Source organism: Seriola aureovittata, chromosome 19 (genome assembly GCF_021018895.1).
Source record: "Seriola aureovittata isolate HTS-2021-v1 ecotype China chromosome 19, ASM2101889v1, whole genome shotgun sequence".
In the NCBI taxonomy this organism is placed as follows: Eukaryota; Metazoa; Chordata; class Actinopteri; order Carangiformes; family Carangidae; genus Seriola; species Seriola aureovittata.
In genome coordinates, this window is record NC_079382.1 from 12,386,441 (window position 1) to 12,413,467 (window position 27,027).

Sequence of the window (27,027 nt, forward strand, 5' to 3'; positions counted from 1 at the left end):
GTTTTATTACTATTTTACAATAAATACACATTTTCATTTTATGCAAACAAACAACTGTATACCACCTCTTATGATACATGTAGTTTTCTTTATATCAGCTCTTATTATAGATCACATAAAGCCACCAAAGCCAGCCATAGCCTCGTTTTCCCAGTCAGAGTCTGAATCAGTAAAGTCTTGTGCCTCAGTGGTGTGGATTGGGGAAAAGTGAGTGAACCTGTCCCCTGTAGGCCTCACTTGTGGGTACTGGATTTGGCATCTGTTATCCTTTGGTGACGATCTGTTGAAGTTATTCTGGGTGGGGATGGGAGGGATCACAACTTTCATCTCTGGTCCGATGGTTTTGTTGGGTGGGAAATTATCATATTCCACCAGAACCTTTGGACCCTGGTTGCCTGTCATGTTGGCTTCGATCTTGGGGTGATGCTCGTTCTCCTTGGGATACAGATGGATGTTGCAGCATGGGACGTTAACACTCAGCTCATGTCGCTGCATCTGCTCGGGCTTCACTCTGGTTCCCTCCTTCTCATAGATGCAGGAGACAGATGTGTGTTCATAGCTGCTGGGTTTGGTGGGCAGACTGGTCCGGTGTGGGTCCTCAGTGTTCTGGTGCATTGTAGGTCTGAAACTGTCATCTAATCCAAAACCTCCTATCCTGTGTGGCTCTGCGCTATGATTGTTGTCATAAACTGAAAGAAAAGCAAAAAGAAAATGAAGCAGGTCTGAAATGTAAGAATTTTTTTTAAACAAAAAAACAAAAACGTTGTGCTCTATAATCTTTATCTCAGTTCCCACATTGAAGACCACTTGCGGTAGTTTTCCAAACAAGTAGTTGTGTAAACTTAGGTGAATTTAAATTAAGTATAAAATACATTAAGGATATTTCAGTGACAAAATACTTTATGCATTAACTAAGGTGACTTAAATGGTAGGAGTTAAAATATTTCCCTTTTTTTGAGCAGGCACACTTGATGCTAGAGTGATTAAATAAGAGTCTTAGCATGACTAATGATTACCTTTCTCGGGGCCCATCCTGCTCTGGAGTTGGCTGAAAGGCCCAGCTGCTGGTGGATTGGCGACCTTCATGGACACAGATGAGCCAACTTGGCGACGAGACTTGGCCCTTCTGTTCTGGAACCAGACCTGGTAGATTTGTAGGAAAAAAACATAGACATGAGGACAGTTGACCCCATTTTGTCCCATTTTACAATTCCATAAATCTGCCACAACTTAAGGTTATTGAGTCGAACTGTAGAGCATTTCCCAATGATTTTAAGACTTCATTCCCAAATCTTCTTTACTGGTGCAAATGAATCAGTCAAAAGGAGACACTTAAATCGGGCTTTACCTGAATTCTGGACTCCGGTAGCCCGGTCAGAGCCTCGAGTCTCTCTCGTAGGTAGATGTCAGGATATTTAGTGTCTGAGTAAACTTTCTCCAGCACCTCAATTTGCTGCTGAGTGAAGTTGGTTCTCTTTCTCCTGTGGGTCAGTATGGCCACGCATTTATCCGCCCTCGGTACGGAGGTGGTAGAGTTGAAGTAGTTTGTCACATCTGAGGCTCCATAATCTGAAAAGAAAACATACAATCTGTTTAGTTTTTAAAGTAAGTAGGCGTCAAAGAGAAACGGTGGCGGATTTGTGCGTAAATTACGCACAGAATCGGCAACAGCTTTGTTATTTTCTCAAACCACTATGCCACAAAGATAGCTATGTTCTTGTAAACGGAGCATAGGAGGTGAAAGCAATGAACATTTTAGCCACCTACCTGAGTTCACCATGCTGTTCATTTGCAGAGGCCCTTCGTGATACATCTGGAAATGATTCAGGTCCCCGACGCGCATATTCCCATGAACTGCAGACATGATCTTCTACGTCTTATCTCCAGCGACTGACTGAGTTTGAGACCTGTGCGCTCGCTGGGTTTAAATCCCCCTGTGATCAAAGGTGATGCTGTCTGGATGTGTGAATGGGCAAGCCATCAGTGCCGGCTGGCACTGCAGCGGCCGTGCTGCAACTTCAGACGTCTGCAGCCCGGCGAAGGTGTGAAGGCATCACACTTGAGGCGCTGGAGCGACCGCAGGTCTCTTTAAAAGGGTTTTAATGGAATCTGCATGCTCAATACACATCGGCAGAGAAAACATTTATTCGCTTTGGAATGGATGAAGCAATAATGGACCTGTTGCCTTCAAAGCAGGGCAGTCGGAAACTGCCATTTCCTCAACAGGTTAGAGGCTCACAGCGGCTGCAGTGTGTTGCTCCATGATAACAGAACAGAACAACTGGAGCCATTCCACTTCGATATATACTTTGGCCAGTTTCAATACAAGCTCAAGCTAAGTCAGTCGCTGCAGATAAGAGGTAGAAGATCATGACTGCAGTGTATATGTATATATATATATACACACATATGTATGTGTGTGTGTGTGTGTGTATGTGTGTGTGTGTGTGTGTGTGTGTGTGTATAATTAGTATAGCAGGAGTCACTAAATTAAATGTTTTTCAAATAAAAGACATATTTCAAAATGTATTCTGAAATATAGACTGACTTAGCAACTAGAAATATTCTTACATGGTTGCATTTTTCTTTAATTCTATGCTTAGATGTCAAACAATATACATTATGTTTTATAACCTTAATGATGCTTCCTGTCCCCTGTCAGTGGCAACAAAGTAAATCTCAATACACAAACCTCAGTTCAAAAGTACTCAGGAGTGGTGACTTGTTATTGAATGGGTGACCTTCATTTGGTTCAGAGGGGGATCAAGTCAAGAGGTCAGATAGCATCACAGACTGATTAATTTGCTCCCACATATTTGAACTAGATTTGCAGGAATTAGCTTTTATGGTCACAGGCTCTAATATTTCAAGATGATTCATTTGAGTGATTTTTATACATACTTGGGTAATAACACATTACATTTTGTGCCTCATATTTAATTGGGTGTGGGTTGACATGATTACTCCAATATGGATTGAAAACAAATGATTGCCAGACTCTTTACCGCATGCCAATTCATATAGGATTAATTAGATACAACTCATACTGGATTAAGTCATTGGGGAGCATACTGCACTTTTGGTTAAATGAGTCTTGAGTCTCAGCATTTAGTCAGACCTATAGCTTAGAACAACAAAAGTTTTCTCTGGTAATTTCCTCGTTGATCTCTGGGAAAATTACTTGATGGCCATTGTGTCATTTCACATCCACAACAGCATTTATCAATCTCTGTACTTTGACACATATCGCATTGTTCAGGTAGGATGTGATTGTTGGTAAAGGCAATCACAGTTCACAAGTTGCTTTGTCTGATGACCCTAATTGGGTATTGCCTGTGTGCACAGACCATATTGCTATGCTAAAATCAGGCTGTTGAAGTTCCTGATCTTTTGTAATGGTCAGTCAAAGGTTTCCTGAGAGCTACCAGCAGATCATAAAATAGACAGTATGCTGTTTATCTGCAGCCACGGAGCACCAATAATTCAGCATTGCAAGTGCAGGGAGATGTAATGCACTTTTGCTTTTATTGTTTGTATATAGTCATAATTTTAATTTGGCAGCCCATGATGGAGATTTGACATTTTAATTAGATTAAAAGAACGCAGCTCTAAGCTGATCAGTGCTGATATATTGTAGTTAACAGACTGCACTTTCAAACATCAAACAGTAAAAACACTTTGGGACTTCTACTGGCCATTTCCAGTAGGCAGCTGCCTCTGTAGACACAAACAAAAGCATATTCACACCTTTAAAGACTGACCACTTTTTAACCTACATTTAACCTGCAGACAGACAGGTAAATTATCCTCACAAGTTTGCAGGGATATGTTAAAATGCCAGCTGTCTTATGTGCCATTGTTATGGTTCAGTCTTTGTGTATTTGAAGGATGTTTTAAGGAAGCTATAGTACATTTACTGTTTCCTAATGGAATAGTGTGCTCAGTGTAGAGGCACACATCAATGTTATTGTGTACACATCTTTTGAGCAGAGAATTGTGAATGATACTGCAATATAAAGTGTATTCATATTAGAGCTGGACTGATGAATTGTCCAGGCTGATAAATCAACAATCAGCATTAGCTTTTACCGGATAAACTGGCATCAGTGTGGCATGAAATGTCAGTACAGAAATGCGAAAGATATATCTGAGGTCATTTCGGAAACATCTATCTTTTACATAGTTTTTCCACCAGAAAGAGGGTTTATTTTTCAGCTGTAAAATATATTGGTCACAATTCTTTAATGACTAAATTAATTTGATTGTCATTTCTTGCATTTATCACAAAAATGACTGTTGATGATTGATTGCTATCATGTCTTTTAATCTCTTAAATATCTGTCAGGTTGTAATTCATATTTACAAGTAGAAATAAACAGATGCAGGCCTACATCCATCCCCATCCACTTCACTAAGAGGCAAAACTAAACCAAAATATGTTTTAAAGCAAAAATATATAATATATGTAATAATATATGTTTTATGTATTTTATTATGTTTTGTTCAAACAAAACTAAATGTAAGGTCTTCAGCAGTCAAAAGAACGTTGAAGTCAAATATAAGAGACATGCCATGTAAATATATATGACGATGGTCAGGGCTCTTACATGATAACCATATTAAAATGAATAGTATGACTTTTACTTATGTAGTAATACAATATTTTATCACAAAAATGAAAAAATGGTATTTCCCGAGGAAAATAAACAGGTTAATTACGAATAAAATTCTTGTATCGATCCTGTTGTTCTAAAAATACAACAAAATATGAAAAAATATTCCGTTTTTTACAGTCCCAAGAAAAAAAAGTATGTAAATATTTCTGTAATAAGTTAGAGCGTCGTCATTATTTACATCAATCTCCCGGAACTTCCGCCAAGTCTAAACGGAAGTAGGTACGTGGCTGCTTCAGCTGACAGTCTACATGATGGCGACAGAGGTTCAGAGCGGCGACCTCGACAGTGCTACTTCCAGCCGGCTCGAAGTTTCCATCGATGGCCTCACCCTCAGTCCCGACCCGGAGGGGGAACAGGGCCAGGTCGAAGAACCGGACCCCAAACCCGCGGAACCCGAGACCGATACGCCGGGAGCCGCTGGGGGCGAAGATGGAGAGACTGCCAAATCTGCGATAGAGAGGAAATGGGGCTTTCCTCTACAAGAGCTCTACGGAATGGCACTCAAATTTTTCAAAGGTATTTTATATTTGTTATAATCCCGCAGCCCTGACGCAGAAAAACGGTTCTCATTGGAAACGACCGTTAAATTGTGAGACGAACCACTCGCTGGCTGAGATTAGCAGGTTGCTAACATTAGCTGCTAGCTGTCACCACCGGGGGTTGCTGCTGTCAGCCGCAACGTTACATTAGCTACATAGCTAACGAGTGGCTAACAAGCTGTTAGCTGGCTGTTAAAGGGTAAAACAAACACGGCACTCCTGAGTAGTCCGTTCGTGTCTGTCTGTGTCTTGAAAATATTCTCAATTTGCTGTTTGCCTGATGTTTCCTCCGTTCTGTATGCACTTCTTTGGGTTTCAACAGACTAACCCGTCTTGTCATACGACTGCTCCATGAGCTAGCTAATGTAAAAGTAGTAGTGCAAGACGTTAACCATTCAAAATGAATGGAGGCTCATTATAATTTGTTTGGCCCTGCCCTGCCACTGCTCCGCCTGAAGGAAGCCTGCTGGCCAGTTACTCACACAGATCCTTCACTTATAATCTAGACCCCGACAGGTTTCTGCTGTGCTGGAGGAATTAGTTCTGTGGATAAAACTAGTCCACAGTCTCGGACCGACGTCTTTAACACCAGCTCACAGTGCTGCTTATAACTACGTTTTCAGCGCTCACTGTGTTGTATGACCAGCAGCCTGTTTTACAGCTCCATTGCCTCCTCATGTCCGTACCACTCCCATGCTGCTTCTAGTCCAACAGGAAACACAAGAAAACTTGCCACTGAATTTGTATTTCTATTCGTGCTCTGGATGCATTCAAACTGGAAGGCCATTCAGAGTTTATGCCACCACCTTTATGAAATCATTGACATCAGTATCAACACTTACACCCTGTCATTCTGCACGCAAAAGACAGCTTGGAATAAATTGCAAATTAATGGCATCTATAACATCTATCTTGAGTTTGAAGATGAAAGGCTCATTTGAGTTCTTTCATTTGTCAAAAAATAGCAAGTTAATCCAGCACAGTATATCCAAACCAGTCTTTCAGATCTACCCCTTCAGCCTTTAAATTCATCTAATCAATATACTGTGATTTAAGACAAGTTCAGGTCAATAATTACTTTGCAAACATGAACATGTGGAAGCCTTTTGGAATACTGGGCTTTTGTTGTATTTTTACTAGAGTAATATACTTGTGATGACTGTGCAAACAGGTTGGGGCTTGGTTGTCACTATGTGATAGTAATCTCTGCTTTGTGTTTTTTAGTTAGTTAGGGTTAGGTCTGATTGCTTAACTTGTATGCATTAATCTTATTGCCTCACCCTTGCTTTAACAAAAATTGTGATCTCGAAAGATGATTGTTTTCACAAATCTAAGCAGTATAGTCTTACAGCAGTCTGTTTTTTTTTTTTTTTTTGATAAGGATAAAGAGCACAATCAACAGTGCAATTGTTCTGTACCTACTCTTTAGTCCTGAGACAAGAATATGATAGCCTGTATGCTACTGCTGATGCTAATGCTGTTGCTGCTTGCACATCGCACAAAGGTGTATTGTAGTATTAACAAGCAGCAAGACATAAAAAAAAACCCACAAACGTATTACTTTCACATTGCTGCTCTCAGATAAAGATGGCAAAGCTTTCCACCCAACCTATGAGGAGAAGCTTCGACTGGTGGCTCTGCACAAACAGGTGTTACTGGGCCCTTATAATCCTGATGCTTCCCCGGAGGTCGGCTTCTTTGATGTCCTAGGCAACGATCGCAGGTAACCCCAGCAGACATCTGTCTGTGCATGTGACCTTTGAACCATAGTAGACATTCCAGCAAATTAGCTGTGTTTCAGGAAACACGCACACATTTCCATTCATTAAACTATTTGTACAGTCCATTTAACTGTTGACCCGTGCTTCTGATGTCTTTCTGAATTAAAATCTAGTGGCTGTTTTATTGCACCACACTTAAGTTTCAATAATTTTACAAATTGATAATTTTAGTTTTTATTGATTTTCTGTTATGTTCTGAGGAAAAAAAATGGTTGCTACAATTGCTATATATACATATATATATATATATATATATATATATATATACATTTACTTTGTTTTGTTATTGTAAAACATAATCTAATCTAAAACAAAGTCAGTACATAACTGCTAATTGCTCAACCCAATTTTTCCAGCTGCCTATTGTCTATCTTCACCTCCATTTCACTCTGTGTGCAGGAAAGAGTGGGCCTCCCTGGGTAACATGGAGAAGGAGGAGGCCATGGTGGAGTTTGTCAAGCTGCTTAACAAGTGCTGTAACCTCTTTGCTCCCTATGTCACATCACACAAGATAGAAAGAGAGGAACAGGAGAGGAAAAGGTAAGGTGTTCAGCGGTAGTTCCCATGAGGGAGATCCCTCTGCTCCAGTGTCTAAATACAGACTCGGGTTCAGTTTGTCCTATATGTAGCTAGAAAAACTTGACCATTTCCCTCATTTATAATGTCCTCTATGTCTTTGCTCTTCCCCAGGAAAGAGGAGGAGGAACGTCAGAGGAGGGAAGAGGAGGAGAGGGAGCGACAAAGGCAGGAGGAGGAGAGACGCAGGCTTGAGGAGGAGGAAAGGTTGAGGAGAGAGGAAGATGAAAGAAGACAGGCAGATGAGGAGAGGCTACGGGTTGAGCAGCAGAAGTATGTGTGTCTGTTGCTGTGTGTGTGTTTGCATAATGTGCATGGTTTTGTAATATATCTAATTGACTTCAGCATGATCATCACACTCACCTGACACTGATATCTACAGGGCTATTGTCTTTTCAGCACTGGAGTTGTGACTGATTCATTGTCAAGAAGGGCACTTCAGCAGTCTCAGCACTTTGTTGAAACCTGGCCCAAAGAGGACAAACTCCCTATTCACTACAACTTTTCTCTTTGTCTATGTTAAAACATTACATTTTTCCATTGTCCACTAATAGGTGCGTTTGACCTAATGTAGTGCCGTGCAACGCTTACTTAACTTAATGCACGCTCAATTTAAAACTTTTGTCATAATGTCACATGGTATTAAAAGTCACAGATACAAGGTGGCTGCGGTTTTCTGAGTCTGGCGCTGCAGTTGCTCTCCAACTGTACCAACTGGGAGCCACCTCTGTAACGACATAACTTTGCCCTAATTGGCTCAGGGTTTGACTGACGTGTGATGCGTCCTAAATCTTTATTCTAAAAACTTCAGATCCGTTATCTGCTGTGGTTCTGTCTCCTGAAGCAGATTACATTTATTTGATCGGCTCCTTCTTGTAGCTCAATTTTTCCATATTTTTAAATAAAAAACTACAGCTGTGCACACTGCAAGATCAACCATTGTTGTAAGCTCACTGATGCTACAGGAAGTAGAATGTGTCCGACATTTACTGGAGTCTTTTTATGCTCCACCCTTACAGTCACCTTTATTTCACATTGACCATCAGTTAAGTCAGTCAAAGCTGGCCCAAGATGAAAACAAATACAGCTATTGTCTCCACACTATTTCCTGTATTTCCATCCTCACTAACTTTACTGCTCTGATATTTTACCTAGACAACAGATAATGGCAGCGCTAAATGCCCAGACAGCGGTGCAGTTTCAACAGTATGCTGCCCAGCAGTACCCCAACAGCCCAGAGCAACAGCTGGGCCTCATCCGTCAGCTCCAGGAGCAGCACTACCAGCAGTACATGCAGCAGCTCTACCAGGTCCAGCTGGCCCAGCAACAGGTAGGACATGTTTACTGACAGATGGATAGACTTTCATTGATTAATTTTATTGCTTGATTGTAAGAATTTGGAAGTATTGATTCACAGTAAATAGTTACGTTACTGATAGTTACTAATCATTACCCTGGTTATGAAAAAATGTTGACTAAGACAAAAAAAACAAAACAGGCATTACACAGATAGTAAAACAAATTAAGGACTAAATCAACTCACACACTTTATGATGAGGTGCATATTTAGCATCTGGCACAAAACCTCTGGCATGCAGTAAGGGGCTGCTCAAAATGTTGACTAAAGTTTTTAATTGTTAATCTCCTAGTAAGGTGAATAGTGACAAGTGCAGTATTGTACAAACTGATCAGGATAATAATTTCAGCCATAATGGTGCAAAATCTATGCTTCTTCCAACATTTTTGTAGGAACATGATATTTTTGGCTTATGTCCATAGTTTGGTTTCCACTGTCTTGGCTCAATGTTGTGTGATTCCTGACCCAGGCGGCCTTACAGAAGCAGCAGCAGCAAACTGATTCGATGGTACAGGGGACACTGGAATCTAGCAACTTCAACAGTGGGGAACCTGTCCCTGCCTCAGCAGCGGGACCATTGTGTGCAGCTTCACCACCTGCTGGCGAAGAAGCCCCTACAGTCAATGGAGGCCAGTCAGACTCATACTCTGAGAGCATGGACCGGGAGCCAGAGCCTGAGCCGGCAGAGGAGGTCTCGGAGAATGGACCTTTATTAGGTTGGTGGGCTGTAGCTGTGTTTTACTCACAGAAAAACAAAAATACCTACTGTTGACTTTATCTCGAAAGAAGCTTCATTTTTTCCCTTGTTGTGTAGCTAATGGCTAGAGGGCAGAGGGGGGAACTCTCCCAAACAAAGCTTTATACTGAAGTTGAAACCTGATTCTTATTTGCTGTGTCCTTGTTGATGTAACCTGGAGGGAATGGAAGAGAACAGCTAGAACAAGTGATACATGATAGCCTGCTGGTTTAGGTCATCCAGCTACACATTCTACTTAAAGAAGAGTAAATAGACACACCTGAAATGAATAAGGTGTTATTTTTATTTCAGACCAAAATCCTGGCTAAATTAATTTACTCTCTTAAAATAATGTTAGGATAATGGATAGATGCATAACTAGACAGCTTGTAAAAAGTCTCTTCTCCCTTGGTCACAGCTGACTCCCCACCAGTCATAGCTGCTCCCTCCATGTGGACACGACCGCAGATCAAGGACTTCAAGGAGAAAATCCGGCAGGATGCAGACAGTGTGATCACGGTGGGGCGCGGCGAGGTGGTGACAGTGCGTGTACCCACCCACGAGGAGGGCTCCTACCTGTTCTGGGAGTTTGCCACGGACTATTATGACATCGGCTTTGGGGTCTTCTTCGAGTGGACAGATGCTGCCTCTGCTTCAGTCAGTGTGCACGTGTCAGAGTCCAGTGATGAGGATGAGGATGATGAAGGTGAGGTGTGGGTGGGGAGTATGGGTGAAATAAGCCTGCATTGTGTCTCATACGAATATTCTCAGGTGTGGCAGCAATGACACATCTGAGTAGGCTCTCCTTCAATACAGTGTTTGTGATTATGTAAACAAAAAAATATGCAACACAGATACAGACTGACTTCCCAAGAACTGAAAATGGAACTTTGCTATCTGTTCACTCAGTTTTTCTACTGAAAATAAATGATAGAGATTGGTCATGATTGCCCTTATGATCTTAGGTGCACAGCCATTTGTTATGGACACTATATACCACATACTCTGCTAGTTAATGACATGTCATGGTTAGTCTTCCATACAAAGCAGTTGATTTGAATAATGTCTGTTTTATTATTTATTTATTTTCCTTTCTGTCATTTATCAGCCTGCAGAGAGATTAATAACTAACCAGGTTTATAGAAAATATTTTATTCTCATGTTCACAACTTGCCAACATCATAGTTAAACATCCACTGGTTCTCTCAGGGGTAGAGGAAGTCCTGTATGTTGGACTCTAGAGCAGTGGTGTGAATAAAGATGAATGCTGGTAATATGTTGATAAGATATAAGGCAATATTGTGCTGCAGAATATGCTTGGATTTATTGGTTAAATTAATTGTACACATTAGCCTTTGGTAGATATGCCCGTCCTTCTGAATTTCACTTCTGAATGTCTGCTGTTGCAGCAGTTGTATGTTTGTTTGCTCCACTGTCACAGTGTGTGTTTTGCATGAGAGGTTTTGTCACATTTTGCCATAAAGCTAACCTTGCTGTAGTATGCAAGTTTTGTGCAAATTAAGGCGCTTTCAATGGCGCAAGCGTAACATTTATTTGGATATTTTGATTAGATTTTTATTTGCCTGAAGTAAAATTTTAATAATTTTTCTAAAAAATTGTATTTCTGTTTTTCTGTTTGCTCAGGATTGATGCACACATATAAGTCCATAATATTAAGGTTAATAATAGCGCTGCATAATTGTAATGAAGCTGTCAAAAGGAGCCTTGTGTCTGTGCCATTCAAAAAAAAAAAAAAAAAACTCATCTGTGATTGTAATGTCCTTGTATGACTTCTTCCTTGGCCTGATCAATTGTTCTTGTGCCTACAGGTGACCCTCCCACTGAGGAGGAGAAGGCAAAGAAGGAGGCAGGGAAGCCCCAGGTGGATGAGATTGTGCCGGTGTACCGGCGGGACTGTCATGAGGAGGTATACGCCGGCAGCCACCAGTACCCTGGCCGCGGAGTCTACCTGCTCAAGTTTGACAACTCCTATTCACTCTGGCGCTCCAAGAGTGTTTACTACAGAGTCTACTACACCAGATAAGCCTGAATACAGACACAGGGGGAGCCAAGGAGTGTGTATGTTGATATATGTGTGTGTGTGTGTGTGTGTGTGTGTGTGTGTGTGTGTGTGTGTGTGTGTGTGTGTGTGTGTGTGTGTGTGTGTGTGTGTGTACGTGGAGATTTGTGCGATGGCAGCCTGTATGTGTGTGTATGTGTGAAGGAGAACATGCTACCAGATGTATTCTGGACAAAACCACCAGAGGGTGACAAAGAGACACATCTGGAGCCCTAGTCTGGAGATTTGACTAATATGTATGTACTGTATGTGTATGCGTGTCCCAAGATACACCCATGTTAGATCCTGTCATCGAGCCCTTGGAAGAGGAGTGTGTATTCCTGTTGTATATTCACCACCTGTCCTTGCTGCGCTCACATAGACCAAGCTGTAGGACTTCGCTCTCATGTTGTAGTTGACCACTTTTCATCCTGGGCTCGTCTTCTGTCACCGCTCCAGCCCAACACAGTCCAACGTGGCCTTGTGGCTGCTTCTGCCCTGAGTGATGCTTTCATAACCATGAACGGAAACCAAGCGACTCCAGCGCTCTGTCAGCCAAATGTTTCCTGTTTGGTGGTAATGGTGGTTGTTTATCCCACAAGAACACAGACAATGTACGTCATAACACTATACCTTTGTTCCACTGAGAGCTTCTGGTCTTTGCCAAGTCTCACTCACAGATTAAAACACCAGTGTACACAAACTTAATCATCCTTTTTGTTGTAAAACAGTAGTTTGTCATTCTCTTCCGAGCTACCATGCATATATGAAGATCTGAGAGGATGTTTAGTGAAATCAGTGCTCTTTTTGGCTTATTCCTGTGCAGAAACAGTCTGTTTTTCATCTTTATTTCTTGATACAATCTAATTAACACAGTGTACCAGGAGTAGGTGTTTTAGTTTAGAGGGTTTACAGGCAGAATTTATGAAGGACAGGCAAGAAATCACAGCACGGTTTTGGGTAAATTCCAACTGAAGTCATGGGTGTTAAGTGAGAAAGTACAAAACAACATGCACATGGTAAAGTATGGCTGTGGGCCCTCTGGCCTTGTAAACTCAAGCATCTCAGTGTGTAATACAAAATAAGAGGTTAAAAACAAATTACTTAATAAATATTTGTTCTCCCTTCGTCCTACAAATATTTTTTCTGTGTGATGCTGTTTCAGTTTGTTCCGTTTGCCTCAGTGCTTCTCGACAGTCCCTGTCTGTATAGTTACACCACACGAATATTACATTGAATTGTCCTTTGCTCATCAATTCTTTATGAAAGAATCAAAAAAAAGGACATAGTATTAGGACAGCTGTTATCTTAATATTTTTGTGTTTATCATTCTGTGTGTTTAGAGTTGCTGTACTCAGTTCTGACACACAACATCTAACAATAAAGATTACATTTTTTGGAGGTTGTGACACTGTTACGTCTCTGCAGCGCTCAGAAAACCGAAACCTAAAACAGTGCCGGTGTTCTGTTTTTTTTCTTCCTGGTATGAATCAACTCAACTTCTCACCTCAAACATTGTGAATCCTGAATAAACTGAGATAGACTTATAAATGTGTCTTGGGTGACGTGGTTGCTTACTAACTCAGTTGTGACATCTAAATGTATTTTTTTTTTTTTTTTGCCATAATTTAGATTAATTCTGTTGTTCAGTTTCACATTGAATATGCATGTACCACCCAGGTGCATTATGAGCAGTGCTGTATCAGCTGTATCCTGTCTGAATCTGAATGATGGTTGTTCAATGGGGAGTGTCTTAAGTGGTTGTCAGAGACATTTGGTTTCATTTTATCACACTTACTAGAGCTGCATTTGTACATTTTTATGTGTGTGTGCAACCAAACTTTAAAGACACAGGTGGAGTATCTTGCAAGTTGAGTACTCCTCCAATGTCTTTTCTGAGTGTCAATTTGTCATATTATTTAATTAGAGGCTGCTAATGCCTCCTGTCCATTAAGTGATTTGTGTAACAAGATGTCACTACCTATGGCTTAAACAAGCCATGAAGTTCAAGCAAGTTCCCATATCTTCTGACTTGTGTTGTTTGTTTTTCTTAAGTTTCTTATTGTTCACCAAATGGTTTGAGTTGACTTGTTCAAGCCTTGTATGTAAATAATTCTACAAATGAGTTTATGTATGGGTTTTTAAATGTGGGAGAAGGCTATGGTTTTGAGAATCAATGCACTGTAAAATATGGTGAATGAGATATATGTATACATTTTCCCCCGAATGAAAGTCCAAAATTCATAGCAAGTATAAAACTGTAAGACTCTATTGACATGACAGACAGAGAAGCTCATCTTTTTGTATTGTTTTCACTTGTTTGGATCTCTTACGAGTTGCAAGATCTTTTTGGGCATATATTTAATCTTGATTAAACTTATGTTCATCTCTAGAACTGGACAATTTGCTTACCTTTCCATTTTTATTATTTCAATATCTTATGATCATGTTTTAATGCTTTGTGTCTTAAAGCTTTAGTTCCCTTTATCTTACATAGATTTTCTGCCTCAAAACAGATAAAGAGGATTACTGAGGTTGCCCCCAAAAGATGTTTTTCACAGGTGATATTTTAACCTGTCATAGCAGAAAAAGCGCAATTGGCTCTAATTAAACTAACAAGTCACTTCCCAGTAAGTCAGAAATGAAGCCTTAGTTATTACTATTGATTACACCTGTGTTTTACCTTGCCAGTCTCTATATAGAAAACTACTTTCATTTCAGAAGATTAAATTTTTAACGGAAAAGGGAGGCAATGTTGGAACGCCAAAAATGTCCCTTGAATAACAAAACATTGTAAGACTTGTTCCTTTTTTCTACCAGTGGTGAATGTGTCATCCTCAAGCTGCTTTCCTGTCAAAAACATTTTGTGCTGAGGGAGGGACAAACGCGGATGTTACTGATGTGTAACAGGAGGATACACCTCGCCTTCAATGTTTTCCATGATGCACATAGGACGGGAAGGAAAGGACAGCAGCCACCACTGCAGGGAACAGCTGTATCAGCCTTTTACACTCTAGTATTGAGTAACTATCACTACAGAGTACATACCAGCTGGGGAGGAATTTGAAGATCTCCTTTTTATTTGAGTAATGAGAACACTGACTGGCCTGGATTTCATGTCACATAGGGCCCTTGAAGTTGCTGTGCTCATTGAATACACTAGGGGGCACATTAAATACAACAGACACACCCTTTTCCAACTGGACATTGTCATCCAGACTTTCCAAAGATTCCCCTGAACTTGTGGCCTGTATATTTTGAAACTGAGCCGTGCACATGGTATGCTATTGATGAGGAGGGTTTGCTCTTTGGAATTTAAAGAGCAACGGTGGGAATGTGAGGCGGTGGACTGGACACAGGACAAACATGCTCTGTACACACAGAGAGGAGATAAATCAGAGACAAGTGTTCAGAGAGTCTGTTGTCCAAGGGTTATTTTGAAAGGTATGAGCAAACAACTAAAATACCCTGCTAGTATGTTCTCACTGTAGTGACTGTCGAGCCATGTCCCTTTGTTTAAAATGAACGCAGCGACGAGAAAATTGTAGGCTAACGCTAATCGAATTTTAAGCTAAGGTTAGCTTAACTTGTCAGTAGTCATTTGGATGTTTCGTGGGTCATTGCTAAAATATAAAAACCATAATGCCCACACTCATGGGATTTTTGCTGTAAGTTGCAAATATAACTAATTTTTTTTGTTTGTTTTACCTAACTGTACTAGCTAGCTAAACAACTCAAACTAAACTGTGATGTAACTTTGCTAACTCTAGTTTAGCTATGGGGACACATCACTACGTGAACAGGTCATTTTAATGCCCCTATTTCCCAATTTAATTAAGATAAATTGCCTATTTAAAAACTCCAAAAATAGCTGCATTTAAAAAGGAAAAACGAATTGTTAGTATAATGGATTGCTTTTATGGGTTCAGTCATGGGTTAACAGAATGGAAGACTATTTTCGGTGTTTAGTTTACTGTGAAGTTAAAGGGCTATTTAAATGAAAAGATTTATTAAAACTATCCAAAGTCCATTAACTGCCCCTAACATATTACATAACCTATTAAATTGCCCTCAATTTAGCAAGGTACTCCTTTCTGTAGAACTGAATTAAAGACTTTAAATGTTATCTGAAGGTATTCTTCCGTTTAAAATATAATTGGTTAATGTAAATGCTTATCTTTAGACGTAATGGTTAATAGAGAATGAACAAAGTGATTTTAATTAGCTTCATACTGTGTTGTCTTCTGATTTCTCAGTGTAACTCCCGGTGCAGTTTCTTTTTGAAAAATCTGGTCCTGGTTTTCCATCCGTCCGCTCCATTGACTCTGAGGGGAGGCAGGTAATTCTTCTCTGTATGTCTGGCTCCGGTTCCAGTGGCTACAGGTGGTTGTAGTATTTTCCGGGTTTTTATTTGTACTTTTTCCTACTTTTCCTTGTGTTTTTTTTCCTCCTTTCTCTTCAGCCTGCCCTGCACTCTGTCTGGTTGAATTTGAATAGACTTTGGGAGGCAAGCAACGTCTCCAGTGTACAGCAGCACGAAGTCCCATGCTTTGAAAAACAAAAATATGGCGGGATGGAAGGATTATACTGCCTCAGAAATATTTCGTGCTCTTGGACGGCAATGCGTCTTGGGTTTGTTTTAAAGCTGTGAGGTTTTTGCGTGAACAGTTTTCGTCCCGCTGGAGTTATTGGTTTGAAATTTAATATGCCCTTTCATCAGAGGAGTATTGAGCCGCGGCGTGTGAGTAGGTTATCGGCGAGGGATGGCTGGATTCAGGGGGAAGAAACCGGGAGACGCAAACTGCGAAAACCCATTTTATTCTCGTCTTTGGATGAGGTTGGCTGTCATACACTGACCAACATAATCCACCAACTTTCCGACCTTTCTCGACATGCCAGCGACATCTTTCTGGGCATCGAGATGGAGGCAGGGATGGTGTTCAGAAGATCCTGCAGGATTCAGGGGCGGCTGCAAATTCTGCAGGGTGAAGTCTGCAAGTTTGAACCCAAGAAAATCAAAATCCGTAAGTTTGCAGTGTTGGTCACTTGTTGGTAGCAGTGTGACATAAAACTGAAGTGTGAGCAATACCTGTACAGTAAGTCCAGAGGAGTCATAATAAACCTCTTATTGAATCCCACAGACGTGTATATTATCGGTGCGTATACATGGCACCATGATACTTGTGTACCATGAATTGTTATCACAGACTGATATTGACTGATTCCAGACAGAAGTGTGATTAAAAATAGTAAGTACTAAGTCTGACTGGAAACATCTATATTTGGCAGGTGTGTCTTTCCTTTGGACCTTTACTGTTCTTTTATAATAATATAGTCACTTTCTTGTGGATAGATGCTGGTCAAGTCCAAGGTGATTGTCACATTTTTCCCAATGAAAGAACTGAGGAGGAGTGAACACATGGCTTTATTTGTCTTGATTTGGACTTATGTTAATATTGGCTTTGAGTTCTGTCAGAAATGATGGATCTCCTCTCAACGCACTGACCATCTCTGTGTAGGTCTTCAAAGGACACTGAGATCACAGAAGGCTTCACAACCTGTCCCTATTTCTCCTGGCTGTTTCATACATGTAAACAAAGTTAGTCAACACAAAGATAAATGGAAAATCAATTTCCTTTGCTGTGGCCCGTGCTGACTCTTGTTGTTTTGGGATTTCTTTTTCTTGCCCTTGTAAAGCTACCTCTTGAGGTCTTACACACAGGGGTTATATATTAACTCAGACTTTGACTCACACTATAGTGGCTGTGCTAGCTACATAAAGATTTGGAGATAGACCTGTCATTTTGTCTGCTCTAAGATATACCTGCAGTAGAGCTTTGCATGTCTGCTACTTTATACCACTGCTTCTGTTTAATAGGTTATTGTATGGTAAAGTTTATAAACATAGTAGTTAAGGAATCACGTTTCCCATTGATTCCCTGCATAGCTCCTTTGTTTATCTAATTTGCCTCTGAAATATGTTGCAAAGTAGGGTTTAGAAGACAAGCCTAGATTCCTCTGAACGTTGGTTCTGACTAATGTGCCTTTTGTTTCCTTTTTACTGTCCTTGTTCCTATGTATTCACCCTGTCTCGTGTATGACTGTGACTCACTCTCTCGCTCTGTCTGTCACACACACACACACACACACACACACACACACACACACACACACACACACACACACACAGATTCAAAACTTGTTGCAGGGCAATGATAAGCTGAGCAGACAGCTCCCAGACACAAATGAATGTGTTGTATGATGAGCAATGGATTGAAGACCCACACACACACACACACACACACACACACACACACACACACACACACACACGGTAGACCATCAGGTTGTGTTTAGGGAGGTACCCACTTCAATACAGCTACCTGCCATTTAACTAATCCCCTGTGTTATCGTGTGGCGTGACTTGACTACTCCTTTTTATCTGTACCTGTTGAAGTTTTGTTATACTCCTGGGCGAGGTTGGGAGTTCCTTTTTTTTTTTTTCAAAGGTTCTTTATATTTAAGTAATTCACTCAGTCACTTAGTGGAAACTAGCAGCTGAAGACAAGGTGTGAGAGACTAGACAGGAATGCGGTGTGTTATGTAGTGATCTGCAGTTGCCAGCTCCCTCACAGCCCCAAGGCCAACACTGCGTGTACAGAAGCAATGACTTTAGATTCATTACAACATGTTTGCTTGACTCTAATTCTTTCCACATAACCAAACACCTGTCTTTCACAAAAATGCCTTTTGAATTACCCTCCAGTATTACTACAGAAAGTTGGCTTGTTGGATTTGAATATGTCAGGATATAGAACAGCTGGTGGAGTTGTTTTGAATGGATATTTGAATGAAAGTTGATATGTAATGCAGCAGACTTCATGGAACTAAGAATCATAGAGACATATTATAGTATTTTTCTGCTGCAGTAACACGTTCTTACAAAAGAACGTATTGCATAATTATATTAGCTCATAGTATCTATAATTAACATTTAACTATGACTGGTCACTCTGTTGTCTGAAACTACTGTGGGTCAGGATTCCTACTCTAACCTCAGCTCTGAGATGGATTACCAGTGAGGGTCAACAAGACGGGGCCCCTATATACTGGGGTACTGACATTGGGGAAAGAACGTAGTGTGTGTGTGTGTGTGTGTGTGTGTCTGTGTGTGTCTTTGTGTGTGTGTGTCTGTGTGTGTAGTGCTTTGTGTTGCCTAACTGTTTGTCTGCCTATGCACTCAAGTAATCAGAAGCAGTTTGAACAAGGATATGATAGGCAAATGGGATTTCCTCTCCATGTGTATTTTAACTGTCTCATGCCACTGTTCATCCATTTGTGGTGAAGTACAGGTCACAGGGGCAGAGGTCAAAGGTCATCCTTTCCACCCTCAGAGGGAACACCTGACACTCCAGAGTCAAGAGTTTAAACAAAGTCTAGTTTGGCTTGCATGGGTTACTGCTGCCGGCCAACAAGGGTCATTCAGCTATGGCTAGCTAATGGATTGCTACTGCCACACCCTGATGCATTAATGACATTAAGAGAAATGGGACTCCGAAGGAACAGTTTCAGGCACGGAGTAATAACAAGGAGAGACAGTGTGTACAGTCCCCAGGTGCTCCCATGGCAACAACATGTTGTTTGTGAATATGAGAAGAGCCTTTTAGTAGTTTTTCGAAGATTTGCAGCTAAAGGAGATCAGATTTATAGTGACATTTTCCAAATAAACCAAATTTCATTGTTCAAAAAGAGATATCAAAATTATGTTATCAAGTACTGTAAATCATGCTGAAGTTAGATAACTTTAAGATAAACTCTGTATGACCTTGATATAATTGAGCACAAAGGTGTGAAATGGTGGGATTCCCATTATACTCTCTTAAATTTTGAATCTTTAATATATTAAGGACTTGTTTAGGACTTCAATTAACCATTATTTTCTTTATTGATTAATCTGCCAAACAAAATGGCAATCTTCAAATGTCTTATTTTGTTCAAATGGCCCAGAACCCAAAGATATTCAGGTTACTGTCAAATAAGATACAGAAAATCATCACATTTGAGAGGCTGGAACTCAAGATTGTTTGGTGTTTTTGCTTGAAAATTTTCTGATGATGAATTCAGTGATTATCACTATGGTCAATGAACAATTTTTTGCTTGTGAAGTAAAAAAAATAAATGACTAATTGTTTCAGCTCTAGACTTGTTTGGCCTTTCGTAAAATGCTAAACTAGCTAAACTGTGAGTTTAAAGTCAAGTGTGCTTTAACTGTATGTTAAACACTGAGTCTTCTTTTCTAAATATAACACTGGGCTGAATAGGGAGTACGCTATTTTAATGGAGAAAGTAGGTCGAACAAGTGAAGGTTAATTGGAGATAGGAGAGTTTTAGGGCCCACCTGTCAAATATCTTGATGGCCACTAGCTACCTGCTGCCGTTGGGCTTTGAAATACACACACACACACACACACACACACACACACACACACACACACACAGTAAAAAAAAGACCAGCTGACCTGCTAATGTCCACAGTCCATCTTGCACACATAGACACACATGGTAACTGCCTGTGCATTCCTCCTCCTATCCCTGTGATATTTATAGATGCATGTATTTGCCTGATGATCTTTCATCTGTAGCATGCTATCATGTTTAGTATGTGTTGCTTCATCCAAGTGCTTCTTAAGGACCTGTGTGTGCATGGGCACATATACACTTGACTTGTCTGTCGATGGACATTTTTGGGTCAATCTGACACAACTGTAAACTGACCATGAGTCTTTATGCATAAACAGCGCTGCTCAGTAATGATGATCACAACTGTGAAAATAGATCGCTTGACTGAGATCCAAATTGTGACAAAGAATAACAATGTGTAGTCATTCCTGGATAAAGTTATTTCTGTTTATGGTATTCTAACCACCTTCTTTCCCTGTTTTTTGCACAAACACACACATACATACACACCCCTGTTTGTCCCACCTCAATTCCTCCTAGTCACTATTCACTCAGGCTGGCCATGATCCCCTCCATTCATCAATTGAGAGCAGTCGTTACGCAGCCAGAATCCACAAGTCAGTTCCCACAGGGCCTGTTCCAACGAAAGGAGCCTGGCCTGGTTCTAGAGGTCAACCTGGTCCCATGAGAGACAAAAGGGAAGGGTTGGGACGGAGAGAGAGAGAGAGAGATAGAAAAATAAGAGCAAATAGGGGAAAAGAGTGGGAAAGGGCTGTAGCATTCCAAGAAGTGGAGGGATATTACCATTGACCTGGATCTGACTTGAACTTTGTGTGTGTGTGTGTGTGTGTGTGTGTGTGTGTGTGTGTGTGTGTGTGTGTGTGTGTGTGTGTGTGTGTGTGTGTGTGTGTGTGTGTGTGTGTGTGGTGTGTGTGTGTGTGTGTGTGTGTGTGTGTGTGTGCGTATACATCCAGCAGCCCTCTCTCACGCCTCTGCAGACTGCCCAGGCTGTTGACGCAGCCCTGGCGAGGGCACAGAAGTGTTTTAGGGAGTGAAAGAAGGAGACATTACTGATGAATAAACTCTCTTGTGTATTCGTCTTTGTGTGTGTATATGCACACATTTTCGCCTTTCAGTGTTACCACAAGATACTTGTTGATCATCACATGGAAAGTCCTTACTCCAGCTGCTTCTGCTCAGTGCTGTCCTCCACTTAATGAAATCTGTCAGAGACTGATTATCTGTTGATGGTATGAGGAGAGTAAAGTTGATAAGAAATGGCTAAATTTAGAGGTGTGTGTGGGCAGGCCTGACTGTGTGTCATCCCTGGTTTGAGCAGTGGTGCTAAACCTGGGCAAACTGCTACAGATTACCAGATCACTGTATTGTAGATACCAGTGTTTTATCAGTCATTTCATTCCAGCATTAGATGATGTTCTCTTCCTCAGCAATTGGCCTCTGATTTACTTCCTGAAAATGATGGAAATATCATAGACAGTCACTTCAGTGTTGGCAACCAATGAAAGCGCAGATGTCCTTGTTTGATCTGTAACTTTGCCTCCTCATCCATATGCTAAATTTCTGGTTCACTGTATAAAGTGGTGCATGACTTAGACATACAGTCAAGATTTAATCATGGCTGTCCATGAGCACACGTGCCTACGTTCACACACTCGGAAAAGCCAGATGCAGGACTTGCAGGTTGGCAGTTGCGGGTGCTGCAGGGTAATCCAGGGTTTAACCAGTGAGCAGGGAGATGAGCAAGATTTAATACCCACTGTGGTGACCTCTGCCAGGATCCAGAGATGGAGTGGGACTCCCCTTTGGCTCCTTAATTTTTCTTATATGGATGTTTTCTGTCTTGATGTTCCCATGCATTGATAGATGTACACATGTAAATTCTTGGAGACACACACGTCCACAAACAGACACATATCTTGCTTGCTTCTTTTGTTACCTGTCAGACTTCATCTTACTTTAGCAAAACCTAATTTTCATGTTTGCATACTCTTTGAAATCATTAAATCTAATATCAGAAAGTTTAAATAACGCAAAATTTGATTAGCAGTTTGTTACATTTGTACAGTCCACACTGTGCTAGAATAGGGAGTATGTAATGCACTGCATGTACTGTATATGTGGTTGTATGTGCTGTTAGATTTTATATTCCTATCTGTATTACAACCTGTATATTCCATAATGGTATGTATTGTAGGCTGATGTAGACTGAGTGCAGTTGAACAGTGCAGTTGAAGAGTTCAAACTGAGGTTATGGTCCATATTTTACATAGCTGTTGTTCTGGAGGAAAAATATCACAAATAGCCAGATGTTCAGGTCTGATTGTATTTTCCTCTGAAGAGCCAAACAAGAGCTGAACTGACAGCAGAGCTCGGGTGAAATCTGTTGAGAACAGATGAGTCTGTGGTGAGTGTCATCAGAGCTTTGTTGCCCATTTTTTTTATCGTGTGAATTAAAGGTGAAAAAATATGCCTTTTGAGAGATCGTATACTCTTATACAATATGTGACAACACATTTTCACAGTGTGTGTGTCTGCGCACAGATGTGATGTGACTTTTCAGCATATTCCATTGTTAGCCACTCTCCCTTTTTGCGTCTGCTTTCCCTCCCTCCTTCCTCTGTTTTAGAGTCTCTTCCTCTTTGCCCTCTCCTACTCCCTGTCCTATATCTCGCTCCCTTTCTCTCTCTCTTCCTGTTGTTTCATATGGCTTCCAGACCTTTCCTCTCTCATCTCTGTCCATCCTCTGCACTTTGATGTCAGTCCACTTACTGCCACGCTGACCACAACAAAGACAAGGATCCTCCTCCCTTCTTCATCTTTCTCTCGCTCTTTGTCTTACCTCTAGTCTCTTTTTGTCTTGCTCTATACATCTCCTTTCTATCTCTCTCTACCTTTTTACTCTTCCTCTGTCTATGCATGTTTTTTTTTATCATGTTCTCTGTTTTTTGAATATGTTTGATATTCATAATCTACTTACCATTTAATTATGGTAGCATATTAAGTCTAGTAGCATATTAAGATGCTCTGATGATTGCACATAAACCCTTCTTCTCTTTGTTGTTCACGCAATCAGTGTACTGTAATTATACACCCATCCCAACCTGATGGGTGTGAATAACCAGGTTGAGGTAACAGGTTGAGGAATGTGTGCTAAATATCCGGTTAGAGCCACATTCTAAGTGAAGGAAACTGCAGCAGTGTTGTTGGTGTTTCTTGTTTTTCATTTCATTGTCTGAATCAGAGGGAAGCCAGGACGGCTCAATAGGGCGGCTGTAGTTTACAACTGCATGCAGATACAGCAGTGTGGTGTAACAAAGAGAAACAATAGAAAATCCTACCAAATATGAGTAATGTGTATCAGTTTGGTATGGTGCTTGGCAAATTGATTGCTGTTGAGAAAGTTGCAAAAATATTTCACCTGATGTAGCATGCACTATTGTAGCCTTTTTTTCTTTTCTTTTTTTTCTACAGCAACATGATAATCAATTACTGTAGCAGTTTCTTGTGTTAGCTTGATAATGTAACCTTGTGATTATCAGCATCAACCAATGATGATCTGGTTCAAATCACTGACTGATGTTCACACAGCAGCGTACAGCCAGTTTGAGATTCTAAATCAGGCCACACCATCATCGTTGAGATACACAACAGTTTATTTTCCCAGCTGGTTTCAGCAGCTTTGTTCTTTGGTCTCTTCTTGTTTTCATTTGTATAGATGAGATGCAGCATTGTCACAGTCAGCCTTGGGCCTTTGTAATCATTTTTGTCACCAACTGATGCTCTAAAGCTACCCCCCACAAATTCCTTTAAAGTTATAAGCCTGCATTTTCAAGTTTTTCTTGTTTCCCTACCTTGGTTATTGTATGTTATGGATAACTTTTTGGTGACAGTTAATCTACGGTACTGCACATTTAACACAATGACGGGAACTGTACAGTTGCATGTGTTATGCCTCTTTTAAAACAAAACAAACACAATCTTAGGATAAATTTAAAGAAACCACTTAAGGAAAGTCTCACACGGCTCAGCTTCAGTCCGACAGAGTTACTGTATCACAGTAAACAGTAACTATATACTCGTCTTTAGCTGATGATAGGACCTACCTCTGTTTATCCCCAAATTTCAATCATGTTGATTACAAATGTGCGTGAACATCATAGTAGAGTTGTAGCATTTTTGTAACATAATTTTTCATGTGAGAGAATAAATAAAAGAAATCCTATGAACACAACAACCACTTTTGATGGCAGCAAAATATAGTATTTACTGAATCCTGTTTAATATTATGACTTAGCAGTGATATGCACATAAGGGAGGGAGACAAGACAGACGGACAAACACACATCCATACAGTATATAACGACATACTGCAGCAGGTGGGAGCTCATCTTACAGGAACATAAAGTCTATTGTTATCCTGCATCTGCACTTCACTGCACTCAAGGCCGGGAAAACACACTGTACTCACTCATACACACATACACTCTGACTCTGTGACCGCCTCAGGAAAAATAAACAGGGATTTTCTGCCACATCTGTCAGTTGTGCCACTTAACCATAGCACACGTGGACATGTAGACGCACACTCCCACGCCCACGCTCATGCCCATGTACACAAATTCAGTGAGTGGTCTGTCCTGTAGAGTAAAGTCCACAGCGAGCTGGGGCTTCCTCTAAATTTGTTGTATAGGTTAAATGAGACAAGAAGCAGTTAAATTTGGGATGATGCTGAATATTTGTGCTTCAAAACAAGCTTTGGGAAGATGAAGCTGGGGTGGAGTTTCAGCTATATTTGGACTGGCAAATCATTTCTCAGAGGCAGAAGTTCATTCACCTCTTTTCAGGCATATTTTTAGTCTTGTAAACATTGGTGACATTAGACAATTTGAGTTTCCTCAGCTGAATAGACAAGTTGAATAACAAGTGGGCGATTGAGGTTTTGTTTTAGGCAAGCAGAGATAATGTTTAATATTTGCGGGATCTTGTGGAAGTTGTTTATTCTTGCTCTGTGAAACTCTCCACACTGATCTCATCTTTGGTTGCTTTTAATATTGTCTGTCTAGTAGCAGTGAAAAAAAATCAAAATGAATGTCTGAACCGAACAGCAAATTAAAAGTAGGTTAATTTAGTTGGGATTTAGGCAGATAGGTTTCCCCAGTTCTCTGATGGGAAAAGTCCCAGATATGAGTCAGTGAGACATGTATCAACTATCAGCAATGTTAGTAGAGATGGTGGTGGTGGGAGGCATTATGTCATTGTTGTGGGTGAGTTGTGTTTATTATTGCCCCAGGGAGAGAGTGGTCATATAAATTCTGTCAAAATTTTAACATGGCTGGTAAGAGTCTGTACTTCCAGCAGGGTTCATTAGTATGCAAAACCACCCCCCTTAATTAATAATAATAATAATAATAATAATAATAATAATAATAATAATAATAATAACAATAACAATAATAATAATAATAATAATAATAATAATAATAACAATAATAATAATCTTTTTTTGTGAAGTTTGAAATCCATTGGGTTCTTGTTTCTGTGTCAAAAAGCTTTATTTCCTGTCTTGGTCGCCGCCCTGCCCTGCATGTGTTTTGTGTCAGAGAATGGCAACACAATCTGTTGTCCCACCAACGGTCAAAGGGTCCATTGTCCACATGTTGACCTAGGTTATTATATATACTGTGTATACATACCCCACCCCCTACTGTATAACTCCCATACACACATACAATAAACATGCATGTTTGTCTGGAAATTGAAAACATCAACACAGGTCTGATCCACTAATTTAATTCTTTTTACCCATTTTGGTTCTGATATTAGGAGCCATTATCATTGTCTAATCAAATCCACATTAATAACTGCACATGACAAATGTCCCACAAAAAGTTGCGTGAGCTGGGCTTTGCAACATACATTATGAGAAAACACAGTAGAATATGTGAAGTACTTGTGGCTTATTATTCATAGGTCATATTCCCTCTTTTTTGCTCAGGTCATTTACACTTCTCTCTTATAAACTCAGACACTCAATACTTCTATCCAAAAAAAAATCCCTTTCCATGACAACTGTCAACCACAAATAACATAGTTTTTCTAGCAATCCGTTCAGTTATCTTTTTATTTTTGCTCATCAGACCATCAATGTAAATTACTGGGACATCTTTGGTGTATTTGCCCTCTACACCTACATGCATCTGCTCCAGTTTTCTTTTTCTGAAAGGCATTCACATATTAGACATAGACTGTCTTGATTCAACCACAGCCTAAATATTCCAGTTCTTTCTGACAGGTTTCTAAAAGATTATTTGGCACAGTTTCAACAACCCACTCATTCATCAGACCTTCTTGTCTCTCCCTGTCTGTCCTTCTATCTACTGCAGAGTATTTAAGACTTATGGGACTAAAAATAAAAGACTGATTGTCTTCTCTCTCTGCCTCTATCAGCTGTGTTGTTTTAGTGGAGTGTTTCCTCCCTCTCTTTACCTCACTGTCTTGCTCTTGCTCTCTCTTTACTTACTCATTATTCTTGACTCAGTTTAGTTCAATACACCTTTTTATCATGAGAAGATGTGACATTGCAAAGACATCAGAACGTATTGGCATATTTTAAATCTTGTTTGGATGACTCTCTGTAAATTCCCCCTGCCCCCTCTCACTCAGGGTGTGTGTACCCATACCAAGAATTTGAGTCGATTTATTTACTCTGCTAATTTTTTTAATTAATTACTAAACGTGATTATGGCTATCATGTGATGCTTTTGTCTCCCCTTTTCTTCCTTGAAGCAGATTCTTGGCTCATCATCCATCTCATTCTGTCTC

The 27,027-nt window shown here is 40.3% G+C and overlaps 3 protein-coding genes across 4 annotated transcripts in view; 2 read left to right on the forward strand and 1 right to left on the reverse strand.

Moving 5' to 3' along the window:
- Positions 1–68: 68 nt before the first annotated feature.
- mixl1 (Mix paired-like homeobox) lies at positions 69–1,914 on the reverse strand. The gene is made up of 4 exons (XM_056363187.1): positions 1,768–1,914; positions 1,349–1,569; positions 1,017–1,143; positions 69–689 (listed from the first exon to the last, which is right to left on the reverse strand). Exons 1-4 carry the CDS (start codon positions 1,862–1,864, stop codon positions 112–114), a joined length of 1,023 nt encoding a protein of 340 aa, XP_056219162.1. The 5' UTR covers positions 1,865–1,914; the 3' UTR covers positions 69–111.
- A 2,968-nt stretch (positions 1,915–4,882) lies between these two features.
- Positions 4,883–14,119, forward strand: acbd3 (acyl-Coenzyme A binding domain containing 3). The gene is made up of 8 exons (XM_056405647.1): positions 4,883–5,192; positions 6,797–6,938; positions 7,396–7,536; positions 7,687–7,845; positions 8,728–8,902; positions 9,399–9,645; positions 10,084–10,371; positions 11,495–14,119. The coding sequence occupies exons 1-8, from the start codon at positions 4,925–4,927 to the stop codon at positions 11,707–11,709; spliced, it is 1,635 nt and encodes a 544-aa protein (XP_056261622.1). The 5' UTR covers positions 4,883–4,924; the 3' UTR covers positions 11,710–14,119.
- Positions 14,120–16,210: 2,091 nt separating this feature from the next.
- The window catches only part of nhsl1b (NHS-like 1b), a 105,231-nt gene continuing 94,414 nt past the window's right edge, over positions 16,211–27,027 (forward strand). For both annotated transcript variants that reach the window (XM_056405738.1, XM_056405739.1), the window contains exon 1: positions 16,211–16,748. In XM_056405738.1, coding sequence (XP_056261713.1) covers positions 16,430–16,748 — 319 coding nt within the window. In that variant the 5' untranslated portion in view covers positions 16,211–16,429. The remainder of the gene's footprint in view (positions 16,749–27,027) is intronic.

Bases quoted from the DNA above. Each gene is read 5' to 3' on its own strand.
- mixl1 (XM_056363187.1), bottom strand. From the start codon at position 1,864: ATGTCTGCAGTTCATGGGAATATGCGCGTCGGGGACCTGAATCATTTC. The intron at 1,570-1,767 runs GTAGGTGGCTAA...TTTTCTTTTCAG, and splicing joins GAACAGCATGGTGAACTCAG to ATTATGGAGCCTCAGATGTG. The intron at 1,144-1,348 runs GTAAAGCCCGAT...CAAATCTACCAG, and splicing joins TACCGGAGTCCAGAATTCAG to GTCTGGTTCCAGAACAGAAG.
- acbd3 (XM_056405647.1), top strand. From the start codon at position 4,925: ATGATGGCGACAGAGGTTCAGAGCGGCGACCTCGACAGTGCTACTTCC. The intron at 5,193-6,796 runs GTATTTTATATT...TGCTGCTCTCAG, and splicing joins GGCACTCAAATTTTTCAAAG to ATAAAGATGGCAAAGCTTTC. The intron at 7,846-8,727 runs GTATGTGTGTCT...TATTTTACCTAG, and splicing joins CTACGGGTTGAGCAGCAGAA to ACAACAGATAATGGCAGCGC.